General features: G+C 40.4%; 1 protein-coding gene and 1 long non-coding RNA gene across 5 annotated transcripts in view; one reads left to right on the forward strand and one right to left on the reverse strand.

The window, feature by feature from the left end:
- Positions 1-25046, reverse strand: part of tshz1 (teashirt zinc finger homeobox 1) — a 195146-nt gene that overhangs the window by 27178 nt on the left and 142922 nt on the right. The window contains exons 1-2 of one of the 4 annotated variants that reach the window (XM_034705065.1): positions 16992-17324; positions 16279-16870 (exon numbers count right to left, since the gene is read on the reverse strand). The exons of 2 other annotated variants lie outside the window; for them this stretch is intronic. In XM_034705065.1, coding sequence (XP_034560956.1) covers positions 16279-16318 — 40 coding nt within the window. In that variant the 5' untranslated portion in view covers positions 16319-16870; positions 16992-17324. Of the gene's footprint in view, positions 1-16278; positions 16871-16991; positions 17325-25046 lie in introns of those variants that run through there. One more of the 4 variants, XM_034705064.1, reaches the window with a different exon arrangement.
- Positions 17366-20392, forward strand: LOC117828081. The gene is made up of 2 exons (XR_004634329.1): positions 17366-18364; positions 19928-20392. It is a non-coding gene; the product is annotated as an uncharacterized LOC117828081 (long non-coding RNA).

Below are 25046 nucleotides of genomic sequence, written 5' to 3' on the forward strand. Positions count from 1 at the left end.
TAATTAGAACCACAAACCCTCAGGGCAGGAGAATGCTCAGGACAACCAAACATCCCCAAACATTTTAGTGCTTTTAACTGCATGTATCACAAGGGAAATTCCAGCAATTGTGCACCATGAAAACCGTTATCCTTTATGCATCACCACATTTTCTTTCTCATTCTGCCTGCTCAAGTGATGAGTTAGTGCTGAAGTCTGGCGCTCTACTTAACAAAGTTCTACTGTTTCATTACAACACTGGTTTAGGATTTAACATGTGATGAAAAGCATAGGGGTGAAACAAAGAAATATAGAAAAAGCATACTCAGAAGTGTGTGTATGTGTGCTCGTGTGGATTTTTTTCCTCCTGTTCTTGATGACCATGGCAATAAAGAGACAAAAGAAGAAATTATAGGAGGGGGGAGGGATTAGGGGCTGGAAAGGGTCCCTGGAGAAAGTCAGTAAATTATGAACTGGGTTCTCAAAGTGGACGAGTATCAGTAGCCATCTCAGCTTAATTGTGCGTGTGCGTGTGTGTGTGAGCGAATTTGTACGCCTTTGTGTGTGTGTGTGTGTGTGTGTGTGTGTGTGTGTGTGTGAGAGAGCATGGAATGGCTGTGAACGGCTTCACAGTCAGAGAGAGAGGCAGGAAGAGAGGAAGCAATCCTTCAACAGAGCACAATATCAGACTGCGGACAGACAACCAACGGCTGGAAGGTTCTGGAAACGAGAGAAAAAGCCTGCCTCCCTCACATTTCAGCTCCCAAAGTGCCCTCCATCTAACACTGACGCACACACACAAATGGCACCATAACTCTATATCCGCAATCAATCTCCGCTATGAAGACACATCCATCTTCAGTAATGTTAATGGGAGGGTTTTGAGGGGTTGGAGAGGGTGGAGGACAGGGGTAAAACAGAGGGTAGGTGACTGCAGAGCTGACCTCAGAGCAGCGTGAGGTAATACTATGTGTATGTGTGTGTGTAAAAGAGAGAGACTAAGCGAATAAAACGGGAGAAAGGAGCTAGATATTAGTGTATCTGTCTGCATGTCGGGAGGTCAGGTGTGTGTGCGTGTGGGAGAGAGAGAGACTGATGGCTGTCAGCTAGCATCTGGCAGCAAAAATAAATTAGGCTTATGAAGACAAATGAACAGGCGACTGAAAGAGCAAAAGGGGGGTGTAGGGGGGATCTGGACAGGGAGAGAGACAGGTTAGGGAAGGAATGAAGAGGAGGAGACATAATGACGGAGGGAAAAAAGGGGGATATTGTGAGTATGCGGTGGCATCGATGTAAAAGGAAGTAGATGGAGCTGCAGTGCCAACTAAGAGAGTTTCTTTCAGCAGCCAGTGACCGTTCATTAAGAAGGACAGGCACACAGACAGGCCTGCTGCTGGCAACAGGAAAAGCTTTGGCTACAGCTCCTCTGGCTGCAAGGGAAACATATATGTGGGCGTATGTGTGGGATTTTGTGTCGGTAAATCGAATGCCAACTTATCCTGTGTTTTTGAGCGCTTTGTAGGACTTCTCCTGTCTTATTTTTCTTGTTTTTAAAGCCACAATGTAGCCAGTATAAACTGTGTGATCACTGGGTTTGTATCTGTGCTGGAAGTGCCTCTCAGTGTGTGTTTCCTCCGTTTGTGTGTCGGTGTCAGCATGTATCCATTTGTGTTCCATCTCCGCAGATTTGTCAGTGTCTATCCCATGACACACTCCCCTCGTTGGGAGTGGAGGAGAGCTCTCGGGGGGCTTTGTCACGCGGCGGTCTGTTCTTTTCCTGAGGCCTGGCGCCCCTCGTTTGATAAATGACACATGTCATTCTGTCAGCCCCTGCCATCCGGGCTGGGAGGCCCCCTAGCTGATGTATGGCCGCCTAGGCTAAAAGAAATCAGAGTGTTTTGGCAGCGCCCTGAGAACACAGTCTCTTAGAAGGGGTATGTGTCTCTGTGTATGTGTATTTGTGCCTGTCTGTCTGCAATACTGAGTGCATGTTTAATTGTGAGTATGTGCCTATCAGTGAGTGTGTATGTCTGCCTAAAGTGTGTACGTGTGTGCATGCTCTCAACCTGTCAGACAGACGGGCAGAGGGAGACAAATCATCGTCATGGCCGCCCCAGCTGTTCCCCAAATTTGGTGCGAGGAGGAGAGCAGAGGGAAAAAAATCCTGCTGTTTGAGTTTTAAACGGCTGATGCTTCCCAGAAACGGGAATGAGTGAGAGGACAAGTGTAGCTGAAAACACACACACAAACTGAATCACTTGAATGCTAGACTCAAGCTAATCCCAGGAGGAAGCAACAGCCATCTTGAGCAGCTTTCTTAAGAATATAAAAATGCACATAAACATGCATGCTTGAAACACGCGCACTAAACACACGAGGACGGACTCTAAACAAAGAATTTGCACCTTGAGCAAAAACGCTGACAGGCAGTCAAAACAAAACCGTAACCATGTTTACAAAGCTTTCAGACGTTAGAAAGAGAAACATGCGTGAGCTTTTCAAATCTTTTTTCTTTTTTTTGCAAGTCAGCACACAATTTAAACCTTCGTTACAGCTTTAAAGCTGATGCTGACTTTAACTGACAAACAACAGTTTGTAAAAACACTCAAGAATGTAAAAAACAAACTATCTCCTTGTCCAGCTACGCACACATACAAATGTTTTCCTGGTGGAGGACGGTCCCACCTGGAGGTTGTGAACTTTATATGACCCCACAGGATTGGGCGCGGGCCGAACTCCCTCCCCCCCTTCTCCCATGGAAAAGGAGTAGAAGGAAAACAGCGTCATTAAGCTGTGAGTGATGAGTGGCAGCCATGGGTGACATCCTCCCCTCTCTCTCCTACACTATCCAACGTCTCTCCCTCTCTCTTTTTCTTCTCCATTGCCTTGATACTTTTGCCTCTCTCGCTTCATTCACCTTTTTCTCCATCCCTCAACCCCTCAAGTCATTTCTCTTTCACTCCTCTGTTGCATTGCCTCCTTTTTTTCCACTCCCCCCACCATTCCTCCCTGGTTCTTTTTTGTCTTCTGTCACTCTCTTTTTTCAACCCTTTATGTTACTCCTCACACACAGACACACACACATAATAGTGCCCTACTCAGTCCTGTCTAGCTCCCTGGCCACAGTCATGTAGACACCCAGCTCCTCCATACATAATAGATCCCAAATATCGAGAGGAGGGGTCCATTTTTTTTTCACCCACTCAGGATTGTGCCATCAGCCCTGCTTCTACAGTAGCTCCACTGTCTGGTATGGCTGCAAGGCTAAAAATGTCAGGCTGTAGTTTTAAAATAGTTGGGCTGCCATGAACATGCGTTTTCTTTTATAACTTCTATCCATGAAGGTCTCTTCTGTTATCATATGAAATTCTTTCCCATTACCAGAATTTATAACATCTATTACCGTAGATATTTTCAACTTTTAATTGAACCCCAAAGCTCAATGGTGTAGCATTAAACTTGGAAATCCCAAAATAATTTTATCATTTGTGGTGGTCCTAACAACCAGTAAGTCTCCAGAACTTGATCTCTTTCCAAAACAAAGTGATATTTTAATTAAAAAAGACAGGGGTATAAAAAATAACTTTTACATAGAAACTGATTGTATCCTTCACAAACTGGAGCTCAAAGCTTATTTGGTAAGATTTTAGCAAGTAAGGACACAGACTAAAAATCAATATTGATGGTTAAGCTTAAGACCTAAAAAAGCAAACAGGCTATCAGCAACAAGATTGATTACTTCTTTATAAATCTTTTAATGTCTATAACCACTGCCTGGGGGAGGTGTCAGATGGGCATGATGAAGAAACATTCACATTGACATTCTCCACAACAAACATATGGAGTGAGTGATACATTTTACTCTGAAAAGAAAGCAGGAGATTTCCATTTTCAAACCTACAGTATTGTCCAAACCAAAATGTCTTCACATGAGCTTTAAGGTATTCTTGCTGATAAACGTAATGTAAATCTTTGCAAGCTATTCACCAACTTCAACTTTTTTAGTTAGACCAATGTATATCAATCCTGACTTGTGCATTTCCCGGTGGACAAATGCTTGCGTTTTGGTGCACAAAAAAACAGACTATTGAAAATGTCTAGGTCTCTTCATGAAATATATTAACCAGGTTTAATTTTAGAGTAAGTCCAAAGCTTTCTAAGCTCACACTGCACAAACCTTCTGAGTTAAACTCTCACATAGTAGACTCTAATAACTTAGAGATGCAGCTCAGTTTCTCACACTAATAAGTTAATCTGAAAAGTGAATCGGCATCTGACAAAAAACTGCAATTTTAAAGCTTCACACATGTCTCTCTTGTTCTGATTATGAATGATGGGCATTTTGTGCAACCACAACTTGAGGCAGTATGAACAGTTCCTGTGCTAATTATTGAAAAAAAGAGTGTATCCATATGACCTTTCTGTGATGGACATTGGTAATTATGTTGTTTTAAGGTGTGCCTTATGGTAAAAACAAAATATAAAAACTGAATATGCATTTTAATGAATCAACCCACAGTGATTGGATATAGTACCTTGGGTAACTTTGGCTGATTGTTGCCTTCTAGTCAATTGTAAATACAGACATTGTTGTCATCATTTTGTACTTTTTCAAGGCTCATTTTCTTTTCCTTCACTTCTTTTAGCAGTTCTGGTTAACCCTCCTGTTATGTTTGTTTCTCAGGAACAGCAATAATGTTGCTGGGTCAACCTGACCCGGGCATATTTAGTTATTTAAAAGTGTCAGAACCCCCAAAAATCCCAATAAACATTTTTTAAAATCTCATTATTATCTACATTACTAACAATTTAAATCAATAGTGCAATGGTGTTCTTTAATTCTTACAGATCATGGTTCAATGAGGATAACTCACTTGTTTTTCATTAAATTCATGTTAAAACTTTTTTTAATGTACATTTGAAAGACCTAAATATAAATACAATAGTTTTATATTATTTAGAGTTTTGTTGATTTTATTTTACATTTTGAATTATTTTCATTTTTTTTTTAACAATTTCTTTTTAGATTTTTGAACTTTAAAATGGCTCAATTTGACCCGCAACATAACAGGAGGGTTAAACAAGGGCAGTTTCAGAATGAGGCAAGACAGGGACAAAAAGAGGTGACTAACTTAGAGGATGAAGGGGAAAAATATTAGTTAAGTTAAAAAAATTAACTAAAAATGACTCGTATATAAAAAAATAATAATTTGGCCTAGCTTGACATTTGAATAAAAGGCCAGCTAGTGTCAGGTACACAGGGGCTTCAGCCAGTGGTAAAAGAACCATGCCATACATGTAAAAGTACTTCAAGTCAATTGTAATATTCTATACCACTGTTAATTATGCTTTCTGTAAGTTGCACTCATTTGAAATGCTTTATAAACTGCTGATCATACAGTGAACATGAAAGGGTTGAATCAATTCTCATTATTCTCAATTCTCTCTTAGCATCACTAGAAACTAGTAAAATTTGTATCAGTAACAATACTCACCTACCAGCAACTCATAAGCTCATTAATTAACGTATTATAGCTTAGGTTAGCACAGTAACGTTTTGGAATACAGTCTATGTGTGAAGAGGCTAGAGTTTATCAGGTGACACCTGGGGCGACCAGTTAGATTTCAGGGAGGATCAATACCGACCCCTGGAAACGCCCCTGTAAAATCCAGGATAACTCAATTAGGTACCTCAGTATTTTGTACTTTAAATCAGTGTTATGCAGTCTGTCATGCAAATGTCATGGTGGCAAATTGTTTTGCAGTGGCAATTTTGTAATCTCCCACAATCTGAGAAGCAGACAGACAACAAGTGAAAGACAAGTTTACAGTGCAACAGTTGGATCAGACAGACAGACAGATGGACAGAGAGTCAAAGAGAGACAGGTGATCAAAAAACAGATGCTCAGGTAGACAGTGAGTACCACGGACAGAGCAGGTCTGCTGTGACAAGGACTTAGTGACGTTTGAAACACACTGTCAGAGGAGACGTTTGGATATTGGAGAGGCCTCCCGCTGCTCTCTCTGAGACAGACGACTTAGAGGGACAGAGCCGAGCTTAGACCCCCTGTGACTGTCACTGTCTGAGACATGAAGGCAGCTCAGGCCAGATTTTGGAGGAATTTTAGGGGGGCGCGTAGCATGTGGTTTTGCTGAAACGAGAAACGAGTGTGATCCCGAGACATTATATTCTCTTTTTAACTGCCCATCAAGATGACGACTGCTAAGTGATTACTTTGTGTAACCCCGAGCAAATTGTGGTCAATGGGTGCTTTGATGCTTTTCCCATGCAGCTCGCTTTTTTTCATAGCCGTGTGCTTAATGGGAATGGAAATGACTCTTGGAAAATATGTGACAGTCATGTGTTTAGACTTCAAAGAAGATGACACAAGAATTAACTAGCCTGTGACCTTTCAGATTTTTACAACTCTGAAATTGCTGTCGCTGAAATCAGACTATTGTGGGAGAGAAAATAAGCTATTGAAATATGAGAACAAGACCAGTGAGTTTATTTCGCTTCCCTTTTCACATGCAGAGTTCATGTTCTAGTAGCCTGTCCACTGACTCTTGAGCACTGAAAGAGAGAGGGAGAGATAGATGAGGGCTGCAAGACAGGGAGGAAGATGAAAGAAAATATGAGCTGGTTGGAGGAGAATTGAGTCAGTAAGATAGAGATTGATGACAGATAGGAAGATGAGAAAAGGCTTAGAGGGAAAAGAGAGAGAGAGAGAGAGAGAGAGAGAGAGAGAGAGGAAGAGGGCCAGTAATCCCCCCAAAAACGAGGAGATAGAGAGGGAGTAGGCTGAGATAAAGATGAAGAGGTAAGAAAGGGAAAGAGAGATGGTAGTAGCACCACACCAGGCTGCAGTATGACCTTCCTCAGCGTCCACTGACAAGGACAGAGTGTCATCTGTTAACTGTATCCGTTCCCAGATGGCTTATCTGCAGTGAACTAGTGTCCAAAAAAAAAAAAGAAAAAATTATATTCATTGCTTCTGAGTCCACCTTATCAGGCAAATAAACATTCCCTCGGGATAAAAATTTCCACCCTCTGACTTTTGTCCACTTGCATCACTTGGATATGCTGAAGCTAGGTTTTATCAGTCTCGCATAATAAACACATGCATCTTTATTCTCCTTATACCGTATATGTTAGGCTAGTGTTGAATGCAGCATGGGAAAGTCTTTCCTTTGAGCTGTGCAGGAAAAATACACTCCCCCAGTAGTTGCCGCTCAGTTTGCAGATGTTTAATTAATGCTAATGTTCTTCTGGTGTGTACAGGAGGATTAAATGCAAAACATCAAGAATGCACAGTTATCGTGCGTATGAGCACATATCCAGCCTTTACCTTGGCAACTGACAAAAAAATATAAGCAAAATGCACTCAACTGGTTTGCAAGCCTCAAACTGGTTAAGATTTGCTTTATAGTGTGGTGGAAAATGATGCAGCTCTGCATTACACAGTTGTCTTTTTGCTGTTTTGAAGTTTCTGCTGAGATACAGTATTCAGTCAAAATAAACGGCACGATATAGCCGCTAGCCCCTACTTATAACCGTCTTCACAAATGTAGATACTGTTGGCTAATCAGCATTACCTTTTAAAACAAAGAAGCTTCTTTATCTGTTCAATTGAGGTTGGAATATAATTCAGGTAAGAAAGTCGCGATGCATGGCTCAAACTTTTTCTATACTTAGAATTCCATTACACCTATTCAGTGTAAGTGCCATGGATATTACTGGGATTTTGAAATGTAAGGTGCAAGCTCAGGGTGAATTTGCTGTGGCAGTTACACCTGGCTCCCTCTGATTCAGACAGATTTTAGCTGATGTAATGAAGGTCAGGCCACTCACAACTCTGTCTAATATGAGGCGTTTTAGTTTGATGTCTGTATTGTGGACGACAGTTAAGGACTTTTAGTAAATAATCAAGTAGGCTAGTGCTCATGTGCTACTGGAAACTGGAATGTATTCATGCTGTTATGAGCTAGGGTAGCAATAATCAAATTGCAGAAGGTGCGATGTCAATCATATGACCTGAAACATGTCATGCTATCACAGTTTCTTGTTGTTCAGGATTCACCTACAACAAAAGTCAGTTTGATATTACTTTAATGCAGACCCTCAATTGAACATATAGAGAACCGACTGCTGTAAATGCAAATGTAAACATGAACACTGCTGATGCCACAGATAACCCCGTCAAAGGCTTGATTAAGAGAGACAATTTCAAGACAGTGTATTCCCACTCTTCCTAGTGTTCATGAATGTCATGGGCACACATAAAGACTGCTAACTGGACCATGGAGTGTTTTCTTTTAGCGCATGTTCATTGTAGTGTTGTGATGCTTTTATGAAGAGTCAGATAGAGGGTTTTTAGTTGAAGGGCTGGTAAACACAGATTAAACAACTTTTAACATCCTTAGGAATTATAGATGATGTTAGTAAGTCATTATAGCGCTTATCAGTAAAGTTTTCACCTCTCTCGTTCTCGAACCTCCTCTTGTCTTTCTACTTCTCCAAGCTGGCGTCACAGTCTCTGTTAGAAGGCTGGACACAGATTGTTAAAGTAGGAGGGGGATTTGATTTGAAAGCAGAAAATTAACTTAAAGATCCAATTTACAAATAGTTAATTTGTATTATTTAAAATTTTGATTGAAAAAAAGACAGATTGTGTCAGCCTAATTTGGGCATATTGATAATGCCACAAAAAAATTGACTTTAATTGAAAGGTAAGAATTATTCCTATATGCAAATTAACCTTGAAATATCAAACTGTAAAACCGATTTTAGAAAAACTGGATTTTTTTTTATGACATTGACGGATAAACTTGCAATTATAGGCTCTTTACAGGCTCCATTACAGATAGGAATGGTGCATTTGCAGCTCAAACACTGTATTTCATGATAGCCAAGGGCCTTTGAAAATCTTACCAAAAGGGTAGCGAGGTTGTTTATAAAACTCTACAAATGTTCATTTTGTAGCCAACAGGGTGTCAAGTGTACAATAACAAAACATTTTTAAAAACTCAATTTAGAAAACATCAACTGTAAACATGCTCACCTGAATATTGTTTAATTTTAAGATAGACTGAGAAAAAAATTATTGCACTACTGACAGTGCTTTCTTAATTCTATGCAGACATTGTGTAATTCGAAAACACATTATGTAATTATTACGAAAAAAGTGTGATTGTTATAGTACATTACTCTACATTATCCAGAAAACTCCTGAAACAATTTCAAAGATTAAACTATAGTAATCGCTGTACATCATATTAAACTACTGAGCCCTAGGGATACAATAAATCTACCTAGCAACGGTGTTCTTGCCGCTGTGTGTGTCTGCAGTAGAGCACACGCACATGTAATGAGCGGCTAATAACAGCAGGGTGGGGGCCGCTCCCCACCGTAAATCAATGGGCAAAATAATTGCTAATACACTGGTTATCGATTAGCGTGCCCGCCATGCTCTCATTTTCTAGGTCGGCCGTGCTAAGCGCTAAAGCAGTGACAAGGGTAAAGTGTTATTTCTCAAAAAGGCGCACAGACAGACAGCTGGGCAGCAAAAAAACATGACTACGAGGCCTTCGCAGTAATTCTTAATTGACACCTGTCAGAACAATGGCAGCAGTCACAGCTGCTGCGGGAGAAACCTCTACTAGAGCCCTGTTCATCTGTCACTTTTAATACCTTTTCTTCACAGCCACTCATTCACTCCCTCTGTTGTCTTCTCTCCCTAACCAGCACCCTCTGTTACCCACAATGCCTCAAGCCCAGATGTTCAAGGCTCGCTAACAGAAGCCACACAACGCCAGAGGTGGGTGGCACAGAGCCTCCTATGATTACGTGGCTGAAAAGGGCGAACATGCTCGCAAAAGTTTCTATTAGAAGAAAGGGGCTGTACATTGAGAGGAGATACAAAGTCAAAAACACTTCAAATTATCCAAGATTTTTACCATTCTTGATGTTTACATTGTGGATCAAAGGCAGTTCTTCAGCTTTAGCTCAACTGACTGATCCGACTGTATCAGCAGTACAAGAGAGCTGGAGGTTCCATAACAAAGAGTACTGAGACTCATTTTAAACTTCAATGTGCTTGAAGCCTTATCACTGGAATGATTACCGCGATTACTGCAGCAAGAAGCACCTCTGTGGAAATCTCTAAAACACAAAGTACAGGGATTAACAGAAAATGGGGATCCTGAGTAAGTTTTTAAATGCTAAATGCAAAAAAGAATATCTGAATCAGAGGAGTCTCTCTCTGGCTTTGGAATAATTTGATCACAGCAGCCAACAGAGGCTAACTGTGTCTCTCTGGCGGCGTCTGTCTGGCAAACAGCACATCAATCATGCAAGGACACACACAACACACACAGACACCCTAATGTAACATTACACCAGGATTTGTTACTGAAAACATAAGGTCTACTTTTGCTGACATACTTAAGACGGTGCAGACAAGACAGCTGTTTGCCAAAGGTAAGAAATACAACACAGCAACAAAACACATGGAAAACAGACTGTATAAGAGAGACAGCTGAGACAGGGACTCCCCTGAGCACACACTGACCTCTCAGTGTACCCGGACCTCCCATCTTCTTGGTTTAAATCATGAGCAGCCATTTTTCTTTCTCTTTTCTGCATCTTTTCCAACACTAAGACTTATCCCCCCCTATCTTCCTCTTTATGAATTTTAAACTGCTTGAATTATTGAAGAAACTGTTCAATGTTTACGTGAGGAAACATATCTAAGGCAGAGGATTTTGTGCTGCTTTGATCAGGTCTAAAGGAATAGTGAGTAGGATTTGTAATACATTTATATTCTATATATTATATAAATAAAAATAAACAGGCCAAAATGAATTGAATGAATGGTTGACGAATTAATGATGATGAAAAAAGCCAAACGCATAAATTAAGATGGTTAAGATGAAGTCATACAATTGAGGATGTGTTTGTGTGATTCACGTGTTAGAAAGGAAAAAAATGTTTACGCTGTAATCAGAAATAAAAGGGAGGATGTTTTTTAGGAAAGGAGGATGCTGGTGAGTTCTGTACATGTGACCTTGTTTTTACTTCTTTGTAAAGGCTCCTTCTGTTGTGCTTGAGTGAAAATCCAGGTTTTCTTGCTTCCTCTGAACCTTGTTAATCTCAGGGATAGTTTTACCTCGCGGCTGCAGTGCTGAACGCCTTTACATCGTCACCCAGCCGGTGCCTCTAATTCAGACATATTTTCAATCCGACCCTCTCTTTTCCATAGAAGCAGTCATCGATCTTCATTTGTCACTTAACCTCCACCAAGATGAGGACAGAGAGAGTGGTAGTGCAAGTGTGCATGTTAGTGTGTGTGTGTCTTTGATTTCCTGAAGGCCTCCTGGCTCTGACACAACATGCAAATGAACGTGCGGGTGTAACTGAGTGTGAGGTAGCAAATATATCCACTGACTCCTTCAGTCAATGTCACCTGTTAATGACACTTTACATACACGGTCTTATCACCGGATCTGAATATTTCACATTTACACACACACATGCATGCACGCACACACAGGGCTGCTTTAACTCGTCTCATCTAGTGCTGCGACACACACACAGAGACACGCACCAACACACTCTGCTCTCATCTGCAGACTTCAAATAATTTATTTTTTTCCCCCACAGTGAAGCTTCAACTCGTGACAAATGTCATTAAATGCTTTATCAGAAGCATCCTGATAAAACCAACACAAGTTTCCCAGGTGCTGCCTTCTTAGTTGACAGATGCCGTGAGCTACATTTTCCTGCAGAGAAAATACAATGAAGAGTAACAAACACAACAAAACGCGGCTTAGAACTTTGTTCCTGTTCTGTCAAACAAACCAAAAAGTTGTTACAAGACAAATCAGAGGGAAAATATTAAGAAAATCATGAAATGACAGCTTCACAGGGTTTTTTTTCATAACTTTTAAAAACAACCTGCATCGAATTCCCAACAACTCCTCATTTAAACATGTTAAAACCTCATGGTTAGACTCCTTATGTCCAGCCAAGCGCTAGCAAAGCAGTGGTCACACTCATAGCAACCTCTATTAGAGTTTACACTGGAACTACAGGGGCTGTGTGTATGAGAAGTGGCTAACACCAAGTTGATTATATCAAAGCAGCTTGCACACTTGACACCTTGCTGAATTTGTAAGCATTAATCGGTACGGCCCTGTCACTGATCCGTCAGCTCTACCTGGATAATTAGAGACCGTGGCTAACGATGCCGTCGAGAGGAATGGAAACTCAACTTCAACCCCCACCCGCCCACCCTCAACTCATAATTAAGAGACTCCTTTAAGCACTGAGGTAGCAGTAGCAGTGACAGTAAAGGGGGATGTGTTTAGGGGATGTCAGTGGCTCTGTCAGTGTATGCTGTTCAATCAGTTTGGCTTCGTTCGGACATGTTGCAAGGTGCTTTAATTAAACAAGCTAAGCTACACAGACGGATCATTACGCTGTTGCTCTGAGGGTCGTTTACTGGAGAGTCATACATTCACAGTCTCTTATTGAAACCTTATTTATCTTTGAGTGCTAAACTTTTTAATTAGCAGTGTACATGTGTGAGTGGCTAGCTTGTTTGCTAACATTTCTATCAAGAGAGCAGACAGAGGAAAGCTAATTGCTGTCCCCTACTATGGAGGTGTACATTTAGTTTGATAGAATTGTATCATGTCTCCTTCTGACTACTCAGGACCTGCACTACTGCTGTCAATACAAAGAGCAGAGGCGGGAAAGATTGAATATTTCTACACTTTACATCCTTAAGTGATTTCAACTTCTAATCAGACCTTAAACTGTACATTTCTTCATCCACTACAGTGGTATCTGATCAGTCGCTCTCTGGATTGGTCCCCCACTCTCTGCTCTGCCTGTGCCTCCAACAATAGAACTAAATGCTACCCAAGAAATGTAATAAAAAAAGGTATTTCTCTGCATCCAGACCTTTTTAACTCCTGCAGAATAAATCTAACACAGTGTCCTACTGTAATCACACTGACATGTTGAATGATTAGTTGACAGATTCATTACATAGAGTGACAGTGTTTGATTTAAGGTATTGTGGCTGGTGAAGTAAAAGCAGCACAGGAAGACGTGCAGCAAGGCCATTAATTTCCCAACAGCAATCAAAACTGTGACCTCAGCATCAAGGCAAACACACAACAAAAGCTGTTGTTGTGTGCTGTTGTTCAATATCTCACTTCTGTTAGTTTAACTAATAGCTGTTATGTCCTTGTTATATATAAAGCGTGATGCTGCATCAAAACAGGATAATATCAGTGATGCAACAATAATCAGAGGATACACAATCATAAACATGGTTGCTGATTACAGATGATATTATCAAGATCTTTATTTGACTGCCTTTATTTAGATCTTAAGGAAATGATGTGCTTTTCTATTTATAACAGCATCGCAAACAAACAAGTGTTTGTAATGTATCTTCAAGTCTTTCAAATACTCTAACTTTTCTGTCAGAGTTCCCACTTTCTAGTGCGATTGCTTCAAACTGATTGTTTTGTCTGATTAAGTTGTCAAAAAATAGAGAAAAACTGAAAATTTCACATCCAATATCCAGAAACTGAGAATTTTCTGCATTTTCTGCAGAAAATACGTTAAAAAAAATCAAGGATTATCGAATTATTAGTGTTTTTTTCTCTACCATGGACTCCTCATTTCAGCATTCGATTGGACATTACCAAAAGTGAAACTGGCTGTATAAAATTAGTTTCACACTTTGCTGTGGTCAGTTTTCTTGATTGGACGAGAGTAAAATATAACATGTATGACATAAACAGAACCAAAGTTGCTTGAACTTGCTGCCCCAATGCATCTCTTTGTTCTATTTCTCCTACATTTTATACACATTGCAATTGTTTAATTGTGCTTGTATTTCCTTACATTTATCACTTGAGATCCTTTTTTTTTAAAAAGCGTCAACATTATCGCTTTCAATGAGAGCATGACTATAAAAAAAGCAACAAAAAAATGACGACAAATGACTGCAGCAAAAGTCTCTGCAGCTCAAATTGCACTGCACTGAAGTAAACTGCCAAAACTAACAGATGCAGTAATGGGGTTCCAAATGAACAACACTGATGTATTGTCACTGGTCATAAAGTAGATAGGGTGCAGCGCCATTACAGGGTCTAAAATCATCACTGTGACTGATGAAACAGAACCCATTTGAAATGGCATACAAAGAGCCATTGAAACCCTGAATCTCCCTCATTATTTCTGTGAGGAGTCTATGTAACATTTTGTTTTAGAGCAACTCCTGACAATTTGCAGTGGTGGAAATATCTTGTAATGCACTGTAAAAATACCCTGTGTTTTAAAGTGAACACAATTCAGTAGAAGTGTTTAAGTTTTTGTATTGACCATATGTCATGTGCTGGAAATAATGCAGAGACAAAGCCTGCCAAGCTGGGATTGACCATTACTGCGTGTGATGTATGTGTCCGTCACAAAAACAGACCATTAAATCAATATTCAAAAGCTGAGCCGGAATGGAGCCACTTTGGAGCTCGGCTGAACGACTAGAATAGGTTGGAAAACAGGAAAAGCAACACCTTTTACACCCTCTTTGGGGGGGTAACCAATAATTTGTGACAGAGGTATAAAAACCTACGCTATTCATTTTCGCTCTTCAAACACATTTCTCTCCATCCATCACCAAAGCCTCGCGTCAATTAGAAATTACAGCCCCACAGAGTTCAAAGTCTTTCTGTCACAACCTTGATTAAGTCTGCTTAACCTCACATTTCCAACCGCCTGCTTAACATTCTGCAGCTGTTTTATTCGGCTTTGGTCATTACTGCAAAAACTTCAAAGGCTCTTCTTTTTTTTCCTCCCACTCGTCATTTTGAAAATGCATGTCAATCACACGCATCTCTCAGGGACATCAAATGGATTCAGACAAACATGTGATCCTCTCTCAGAACAGTTCATGTCTGGTCAACTTAGCCACAACATGTGAGCACGGCTGTCAAGAGTAAAGGGAAATTGTGGAACCAAATTTCTTGGAAAATGCGTGGATTATTTACTTTTGCTGAGGCCTTCTCATTCCTAAAAAAAAATAACTAGTCAGTTCTTTTAAAATGTGACTGAATGCTCCACTTCCAACACTTTTGTGTGTATTTTACATATTTGTTTGATGTGAAGTGTAATTTCAATTTGTGTTTGAGTACTAGAGTTATTGAATTAAATTAAGTTATTACAACATAAAGATATCAAGCTGGAAATGCGGTAGCTAAAAAAGTTAGTGTGGTAATTCTGGGGCATATTGTAGGTACTAAAATGTGCTTTGTTGTCTTTATCTTCGCATACTTCTTCCTAGAGTACATGTTTTGGTAATTTTGTTGTATAATCTGATTTGCTTGTCCTCTACATACGTTTCTTTTGATATGTAAACCTAGAAGTCAGGTCACAAGCTTGAAGTAACCATCTTACCAACCTCTTCACTTCACCCTGCACTGTTTTCCATAGATGCTTCTCTGTGATCTCACTACGCCCCAGCACCCCTCCTCCTCCTCCCTTGTTCCCTCCCTCTTGGGGTATTAATCGCAAAGTATTTATCCCGCTTGAGAACTTTTCTTTCAATTTGTCTTTTCTTTTGCTCCTCGGCGGGGGCAAAAAGTTACTCCCTTTGAGGGAGTCCAGCTGCCGTCGCGCATGCGTGTCTCTGTGGTGAATGATTTACTGATGTTTATCGGGAATGAATAGATCAAAGGCGGTCGCATGACAGGCGATCAATCAAGCATCAAATCAAGGATGGCAATCCCAGAGCGGAACACAGGCTCAAAATACGCTACTTTCTTTATTTTCCTTTTACTGGCACCGACACATTAAACACGTCGGCCTGTTAAAATGAGATAAGATGAGCTTTGTTTGCAGAACTTGGATGCTCGTAGAGGATCAGCTCTGAAGCGTGGAGTGAGGTGCATTCATTTCTAACAGGCAAGATTGGCATGGAGGCAAGGCTGAGTAGAAGATAATATTGCAAGTCAAACATGCAGAAATACCTGCGGATATAAACTTCTTATAGATCTCAAGGGTGTTAGGGAATGTGTACCTTTAAGCATGAACTTTACAATAGCTGAATAAAGAGCTGCTGCACTCCTTGTTTTGTGTCCTGCATAAGGCCTTAACCTTATTGGGTAAACTTGTCTGCATAACATGCCCTGACTTTGATTCTTGGCTGTTCATCCTGATCATGAAAAGAGAAAAGTGTGCGTGTGTGTGAGTGTGAGTGTGTTTAAAGTGCCGGGGCTTACCTACTGACCGCCGCGGTGCTTGCTGCTTTCTCCTCGGCATGCTGTTGCAGGACTTTCCGCTTGACTTTTCATGCAGAGATCAAAAATAGCGACCGAGCTGGAGAGGAAACCAGTGCAAGGAGGGGAGGAAATCGGAGGCAGCAGCGTTTCCTCACTTCTTCCGCGGAATGAGAGGAGGAAAGTGTAGATCCCACTCGGGGGTGAAGAAGTCTTTTTTTAAGGTCTAATCTGAAATAATCACTATAGGTATGTCCCGTTGAGAAGGAAGGTTTGGATGATTTAGAGGAAACGGGTCTCGTCCGGTAACTTCTGCCGATCGCAGAAACTCATCGCAGGCTGGATCGGAGAGAAAGGCGAGGGAAGCTCCGCGATGATCTCAGTCTTTCGTGAAGAGGGATACGGACAGCTTCCATCAAAATAGATTCACACCCCTCTCTGGGCTATTTCATACCTCTACTCACAGCGAAAGTAGAGAAAACGGAGCTCCCTGTCTCTTGTTTTGGAGTCCACACTACACACTGCGCCGTAGCGTCTGTCCCTCCGCCTGTCCAGGTGCCTTAAGCGCCAGCGGTCTCCAACCTTTTGCTACAGTCTTTATTGAGGGGAAAAAGAGAGAAGAGAGTGACACGTTAGCCTGGGTGCTGTGTGTGTCTGTGTGTGTCAATCACCCCGTAGTATCCCTCTAAACACCCCCTGGATTATGAAATACTCACATAGGCTATGCGTTGTCCGTCCAATTGTCAACACGGACACTTGACGAATTCCTCACAAACTCATCCCACAAAACAGAGCGAGCAGGCCCGCCCTCTGAGCCGCAGGCTGCGCCTTATTGTCTCTTGCGTCTTTAAAATGTGTTATTATGGTAGTAATATCGAGCGCAAACAGACGTCCGTGGATATTCTCCGCAGTGAAAATGTGCGCACATTTGGTGATGCGCGTTGCGTTCAGACAGCTCCCACTGATAGACAGACACATCCAGCTGCCTTTCCGGCCTCTCCTTTACTCCACCCCTCCACGAGCGTCACCCTGACAGTCAAAGCCCACCTGTCAATCTGCGGCTCTAATTGTTCGCTGGGATGGCTTTCATTTCAACGCCTTCCTGTCACTGCACGCACGCAGGAGAGGCGCGAGCTGCTCTTGAACATACACCGGTTTGTTAAGTTCAACACAAAAACAGCCGAATGAGAGAAGTCTTTCAAAGTTGACCTGAAGAAAACGCTAAGCGAGACTTCTCCCGACAACAAAATGAGGCTTGGTTCAACGATGAAGTTTTTGATTAGTAAGAATTCATACATTTTCTGTCGACAGTTAGAATCCCTAATCTGCTGTTTAATTTACGCAATATAGAAAAAATAGACGAAAAAGTTCTTAAAATCAACCAATAAACGTAATAGACTTTGTTGATCCTGCACAGGAGGATTATTTTAAAATCTGGCAAGAATTATAACAAGGATTATAGGCTAACCTAAAACATCACTCACTAACAATTCGCTGAGGGAGTGAAGCAACATTGTATAAAATTGTCCTTGATCTAAACCTCATTATGATACTCATCGAGCTGCTTATGTTTTGCTCCGGATTCAAATGGAAAATAAAGGAGTTTCACTTGTTCAGGGAGGCTGGAGCAGCTCTTTGCTCTGTTACAAACTTTGCGAAAATGTAGATCTCTTCCGTGACCTCTTTAGCGGGACAAAGGAGGCTGCAGATCGATTCGTTACACCTTTTTAGTGAAGGCTTCTGCTGAAGGGGAGGGGCTCTGTATCCACCAGAGGCTCCATTAATAGCCTACACTCCATCCTAACTATTATCCCGCATAAAGTGTTTATAAAAGGGAACACAACTGGGCTAATGTTAGCTCAAATCAGACAGCATGACACGGGCTATCCGTTTACCGTCGGAGAGAAGAGTGAAAAAGAGAGGAAGAAGAAGCCCCCCTGCTCCCCACACTTTTTTTTCTGGGAGACCTGACTGGATTCGGCCAGAAAAGGACCTCAAGCCTGTCTTTTAAGTCTAGCTAAATCCTACATGACAGTGGATTACACACTTTTGGCTAACCATTGAGCTAGTCCTGAATCGACTGGATCTGGTGAGTGTTTGGTATTACCTTTTTACTACTTTACGTTTCTACATTAACAAGTACAGAACTAAAGCTTTCCTACACTAGGCGTTTTAAGTCTGTAAGAACTGATGCTCTCATACAGAAGGTGTCTGAGGTCGCGTGTTATTTAGTCAAAGAAAGACCAAGGACCGCCCCAACATCTGTCTGTCCCTGTCTGTCAGACCGGGCCGCGCGCTGATTGATGGAGCCGACTTACGTCACTAATATTTTCATTCTCGAGGACAGACAGTCAGACAGACAGACAGACGGAGCTGCAGCTCACAAATGAGTTGTCTAGGGAGAACTAGAATGGGTCTAATTTCTTAAAGAAAATCTGCAAATGAATAGTTTCCATGTCTTTATATAAAAAACATAGTTTTTACTTTGACTCAGCTTCATTTGAAAACTGCACTTTTTAAATGATGTTTTCTGCGAGGTAAATCTGGTGCAACTTAACAGTGCATGACTGTCCAGAAATAATGTTATTTCTGAAATGCAAACTAAAATAAAATCCTGAAATTACTGTGGATGTAAAACCCAACACAGCCTAAAATAACTATTTAAAAATTGATTTCAATGTTCTGACCAAAACTAGAACATATCAGTCACATAAAGTAGAGTAAGGAAAATAAGCTGATCATCAATTTGAATTAAAACTCATCTTTTTGCCCTCAAACTACGAAACTATGAACCATGAAATAAAAAGGTATAATGACTCAAATCTAGGAGTACAATGAACACACCCTTTTAAATGGAATAGACTCTTTTAATGTAGGAATTCTTATTTTTCGGTTCTCTTCCGGTATGGCTCCTGAGATTGTATGTTTGTAGGGGTCACACACGCACACAGCGGAGCAATGGCAAGTTTGTGCAGGGTCTGATCCTGGACCAGTAGGGGGGGACATGTGGCTCAAGAGGCAGGTGTAGCTCCCATTCCTGCTTCAATGTACAGTATCTCTCCATAAGCAAAGTGTATTCATATATATTTACTCAACTACTGCTAAGTCACACACATAACATTCCAATGAGTGTCTCTTTCAGCAGTTTTGGGATTTTCTTTTGAAGAAAAAGTGTCTAATATTGCTCTGCTCTTCCTTGAAAGTCAGAGATATTATATTAATTTTACAGGAGAGAGAGCTTGCACCACCGTCTATATACCCAGTATGATACTAACTGTGTAAACAATGTGTTCATTTCACATTTACTTCTAATCTGTTTGTATATTTCAAGCAGCAGCCATGTGTGATCACAACGTTATGATCCAAATTGCTCGCTACAGTAGTCACATTCCCCATAATGCTACCACCCGTGTCCGCGTTCATGTAAGACAAAAGCCGAACACACAGACAGTTGTTTCCCCCCCAGCCCCCAGCATGTATACATGAAGCCCCTCTCCCACATACTGAGGCAGTGTGACAGCGTGATGACATGTCAGCCTGTTTCCTTCTCTTCTGTGTGACGATCCTCGATCAGACATCATGCATGTAGTCCTCGAGTATATTTACATACATTACACTCTACTTCTCTTTGTCTCTGTCTTTTTTTTTCTAGGTCCGACTTTAATATGTCAAGGAAAGCTGTTTTAAAAGATAAACTGGGGGATACTGCTAGATAGTCCTGCAGGGAGTCAAATAAGGTGAGGGACACTGACAAAGTTGATGTTCTATAACTTTGGATTCTAAATCATTACAAAAACACTACTGCTTCAAATACCATTGTGTTATTTCCATTAGAATAAAACTAAATATGGCACCAAATCATTTTAAATTCTTGCATATCAGTAAGATATAATAGTTTTAAAGCAAGTTAGAAACACTATTGATTATATGTACATGTGAAATTTGGTGACGCTTATGGTAGCAGGTGTGTTATCAACTATCACACACTTCAACATGAACCCCAGCCCCCATGACAATGTGACTGAGCTGTATTTTTCATTTGGTCTGTTTGCCGCCACACACATATGAAATATATATTTGATTTAACAAAATAATAAAAATAAAATCAAAGAAGCTCCTTGTGGTTTATGTTCTCATTATTGAAATCCAAACCATGCAGTTTTTTTTTTTAAAGTAGGCACCACTATCACTGTTAACATTAATTTGTGTGTTTTTAATATCTTATTTTCTCCTCTTTGTCTTTTCTATTGTTCAACTTTATTTCAATGCATCTCCTTCCCTGGTTTAATCATTACCATCCCATAACTGTGTTACAGGAACTTTTATTGCGGGCCTATTTCAAACTAGAATAAATTGTTTGTCCGTGCCACGTTCTCTATCATGACTTTCTGTCCTTGTTTGACATCAGTACCCAAGCTGAAAAGCGATGCCAGAGGAAGAGTGTACTATGCTGTGGAGAAGTTTTTTGTAGTAGAATACCACATTATGAAAATATGAGCGTTGACTTTTTGTTTTATACAATGAATCTGACAGATTTCAGTCACTTTTAAAGATGCATTTGGAAAGATTTTGATCATTGCAAAGAGGATCAACTTAAATCATGATTACATAAACCAAGAATTTAAAACCTTCCTTTTAACATTCATGAATTATTAACACCATATTGCATATTTTGGCCTGTGGCTAACCACACAAGCTATTTTGCTGCTGTAAACCTCTGATGTCAAAAGGTACGAGCTCCTCAGGCATGCAAGCACCACAAATTTTCTGTAAGTGGTCTGAGGTGTTTAATGTCTCTTTTTGACAGACCTCTTCTTTTTATAGACTTCACTGTTTGCTGTGTCTAAACTTATCATTGCTTTGGCTGAAATAAAATGATCCTTTTTTCCTTAGTGTCATTGAAAGAAGTGAGATATGTATGATTATGATAATGCTTCTCTTCATAATCTGGAGTAATCTTCAATCAATGATAGGTCCTATCAGATTCCACACACTCATTGACAGCCTGAGTATAAGAATATATCATAAGAAATTAATAAAGAAGAGGCTCTAACTTTGACATGAGCTATATCTCCACATCTAACCGATAAGACCGCATAATTAAAATGCCAAGAGTATGGAGAGAGAGAGAGTGAGAGGGGTTTCGATATTTTATAGAGATTTACTTTAGACTTTAAAGAAAAGAAAAAAGACGTGTTGCTGTAGTTTTGACAATGCAATTAAAGGTTTGTAATCCCCACCTGAGTTTTTTTATTTGTCAGTTTGGGGGAAGGATGTGATGAAATGCTGTGGAGCAGCGACAGATGCAGGTTTATTAAAGGACTGAGTCTCACAGGGAACTGGTGTTATTTTACAGCAGCGAGAAGCAGAGAGGAGATGGAAAACTTCAGCTTGTTTACATGAACTGTGAAATAATTGTTCAGCTGAATACACACAGAGCATCATAAAACAAAAAATGCTGTTTTTCTGCTAAATGAAAGACCAAAAGAGGATAAACTTTTCCCACGATTTCCTGCATCTCTGCTTAATATCTCCCCCAACTCGGCAAAATAAAGTGACACATTTCATGCCTCAAAAATACCAGCCTCCCTGACATGCACGTTCCTTCCCTCTCCTCCTCCCTTTGCCTTTTGTTTTCTCTGACACGTGCTCTCCAATTAGCATTTTTCAGCCATTAAGGAGGAGAGAGAAGCAGCCAAATGTTTGTCTCACCGAGACCCTTTTTTTCCACCCAGAAAAGACTCTTTGAGCCACCGTGCAGAAAAATAAATTAATGTAAGACAGGCTCAATATTACCCTCAATGTTAACATGATCTTCTTCACATAACAATTACAGAAAGCTTTGTGTGGGAAAGTGACGTGACAGTGGAATAGCTGGCGTTTACGAGAGCTGGTGTCAGTCTGTGTTTGGAGCAATTAAAATGATTAAAATTAGTTCTTATGAGAAAACACAAGCCATAAGGATTGTTCTCCTCCTTTGTGACATCCGGTTATCTGTTCAACATTTTCATTTTGTAAATATTTCCATTCCTAAGATAGAGGAATACATATTCATGCACACAAGGAGCTTTCCCCTAACCTTTTGTGTCTCCTGAGGATTACATGCAAAAACGGAATCATTATGTGCTGTTTTTGGGTGAAACTGCAGTTATAAGTCGAGATATTTTGCCATCAGTCCTCTTATGTGTCAAATTAGCGCGTCCTAATCCACAGCTATATTCCTAAATTTAAATCTGCGGATCCTAAACTGCACAGATCCTTTGCTGCTGGCTTTGGCAGCAGAAATCTGTCACTGCAGCTGTGCTGTACATTAAGGGCGAAACTGCTTCTAAAAAGGTGCTTTTGTGACATTAAAATGACTTGTGTGCACAGCGCATGTCGATGCGTGTACTTTGAGGCGTATATTTATGAATAGGAACCTTTAATTAGGGCTTGTGTTTCCTCCCTAGTCACATTGAGGGATGGTCCTCGCCGACATTCATTAATGATAATCACCAAGAGCGATGGCGTAGCTACAGGCCAAGTCTCGGGGGAGCCGACACTTGAAAAGAAGCATTAAATTACACAGAGGGACTCTTTAATTGCAAAAAGGAAAATATATAGCCATCATTGTTAAATATGATCTTTTGTAAGCCGTTACTGGTTCAAGGATTTGTCTAAGGGTTTCTTATCCTCAGACGCTTTCAAAGGAATCTGCAGCCACATTTCTGCGAGTAATACACCACAGGGCCCTTTTTTAAAAACACTTACTGGTACCCTGATGCTTTTCTTTTTGCAAACCAAGCAAAACTCTAAGAATGTGGCAATTTATATGTTCCCGTTTTGCTGTAAATTCAGATTTGACATGGAACCCAAATACAAGCCATATATCAAACACTCAAGAATGATTGTGAGGAAGTTATAAAGATAACATATCAGGAAAGTTTAGATCTGAGATGATTGGTAAAGCAGATTTCACCTCAGTCTGTCTTAAAAATGCAGCTTTTTGGTTCAGAATAAACATTAGTGTAGTTGGAGTTGTGTGACATCACACTTGAGTGACATGTGGCAGATGCAGAGATGCACAAGCTATGCAACTTTGGAAAATCTAACTTAAACACAGAGAATGTAACACAAATATAAGAATGATTACTGCTTTCAGGGAAGTTTACATGTGTGGGTTATTTTTTTCTCTCAATTCAGCAGGAGGGTCACTCTATAAGGGGAGGAAGAGGCTATGTAAGAACAGCAAGGTAAATATTTAGTTTTACATTACAAAAATATTGGACTGCATGACAGCCTTTCAGATAAACCCTACTTTTTAAAAACTTTGTTCAATATTTTTTTCTATTGCAAATTTTCTCCTTTTTCATGTCTTATACATTTCTTAACTTAACTTAAAATTACACATGTTAATATTTGGTGTAATTAGCTTTACTGTCAATTTGATTCTTGTAATCAGAGAAACAAAAGAAAGACTGAAAAATTTCATGTTGAAGGCTACTGTTAAAAAAACACATGCATACACACATTTGTGCTCACACACACCCAAACTTGTGACCTAATTGCTTGCTCTCACTCAACTAATTAATCACCGCTGACATAACATGGTGACAAGGATACGTAGGTGACATTCTCCAAAAACCTGCATTTCTGTCTACAATTCCCCCTCTTCCAGTGCTCCTCAGTTTTGGGTTGCTGCGTTATATTTTTAATCTCTCTTTTATCTGTTTCTTTGTATATTTCTAATTCTTCTTCTTTTACATTTGTCCAACTTCCCCCCTCTTCCATGGTTTCTCCAAGTGGAGAGCATAATTTAGCCTACATCTATTTTTACCTGTTATAGGGTTGTGCATTTGGGGGGGTCTTTGTAGAGGTGAGAGTGGGCATACTGGGAGAAGAGGAGGGTTTTGGGCGGGGTCACGATGCTCCATTAATCAAAAAGAATGACACTCATGTCGTCCCTGACAACCATCCTGCCAGCCTAACGTCTCTTCCCTCCTCCTTCATCCCACTCAAACAGGACAAGTTTAGTGACGGGTTGGGAGGGGGGAGAATGAGAGTAAGGGGGGTAGGGTTTATTAATCAAGCATCTCAGATTAATTGTTATGAAGTGTCATCCGTAAATTCTCCATTTGGATTTAATAATCTTGGAGGTAGACTTAACAGTCTCTGTCGTGGTTTGAGTTTTATTGAAGAGGCTGCATATAGAAAGAGAGAAAGAGAGAGAGAGAGAGAGAGAGAGAGAGAGAGAGAGAGAGAGAGAGAGAGAGAGAGAGAGAGAGAGAGAGAGAGAGAGATGCATGACACAAATAGCTTCTCAGCGGACAGTCCCTCTCTGTGTGACAGTTATGAAATACAATTATCAGCCAGATCTGCTTAAGAATTCATCAACTGCACCCCTGCCTTCCAAAGAGAGGAAAAAAAATCCTACATACAAAAGCAAGTCTTAACTGATAAGACTCCTCTTTTTCTCCTCAGCCCTTAAACTATCATTTCAATTTCTCTCCGTCTCCGACATGCTAAGTCGCTGTAAAGGTGTTCTATATTGAAAGGCCCTTGCGCATTATATTAAAGCATAAATCACCAGGTAATCAGGGAATATGGTAAATGACACACCATATGCAAATCAGCCAGATAGTGAGTAGTTTGTTTGAAATGTATTACCCGTTGCCTTGCATCAGGGTCAGTAATAGCAGTTAATCTCCGCACGCCAGGAAAATATACTGTCACTGAATTGTACGGCACCCTGTCAGTGCTCAAAAGTAACCGAATCATAAAACGCAAATGAT

This window comes from Notolabrus celidotus, chromosome 16 (assembly GCF_009762535.1).
Source record: "Notolabrus celidotus isolate fNotCel1 chromosome 16, fNotCel1.pri, whole genome shotgun sequence".
Taxonomy (NCBI): Eukaryota; Metazoa; Chordata; class Actinopteri; order Labriformes; family Labridae; genus Notolabrus; species Notolabrus celidotus.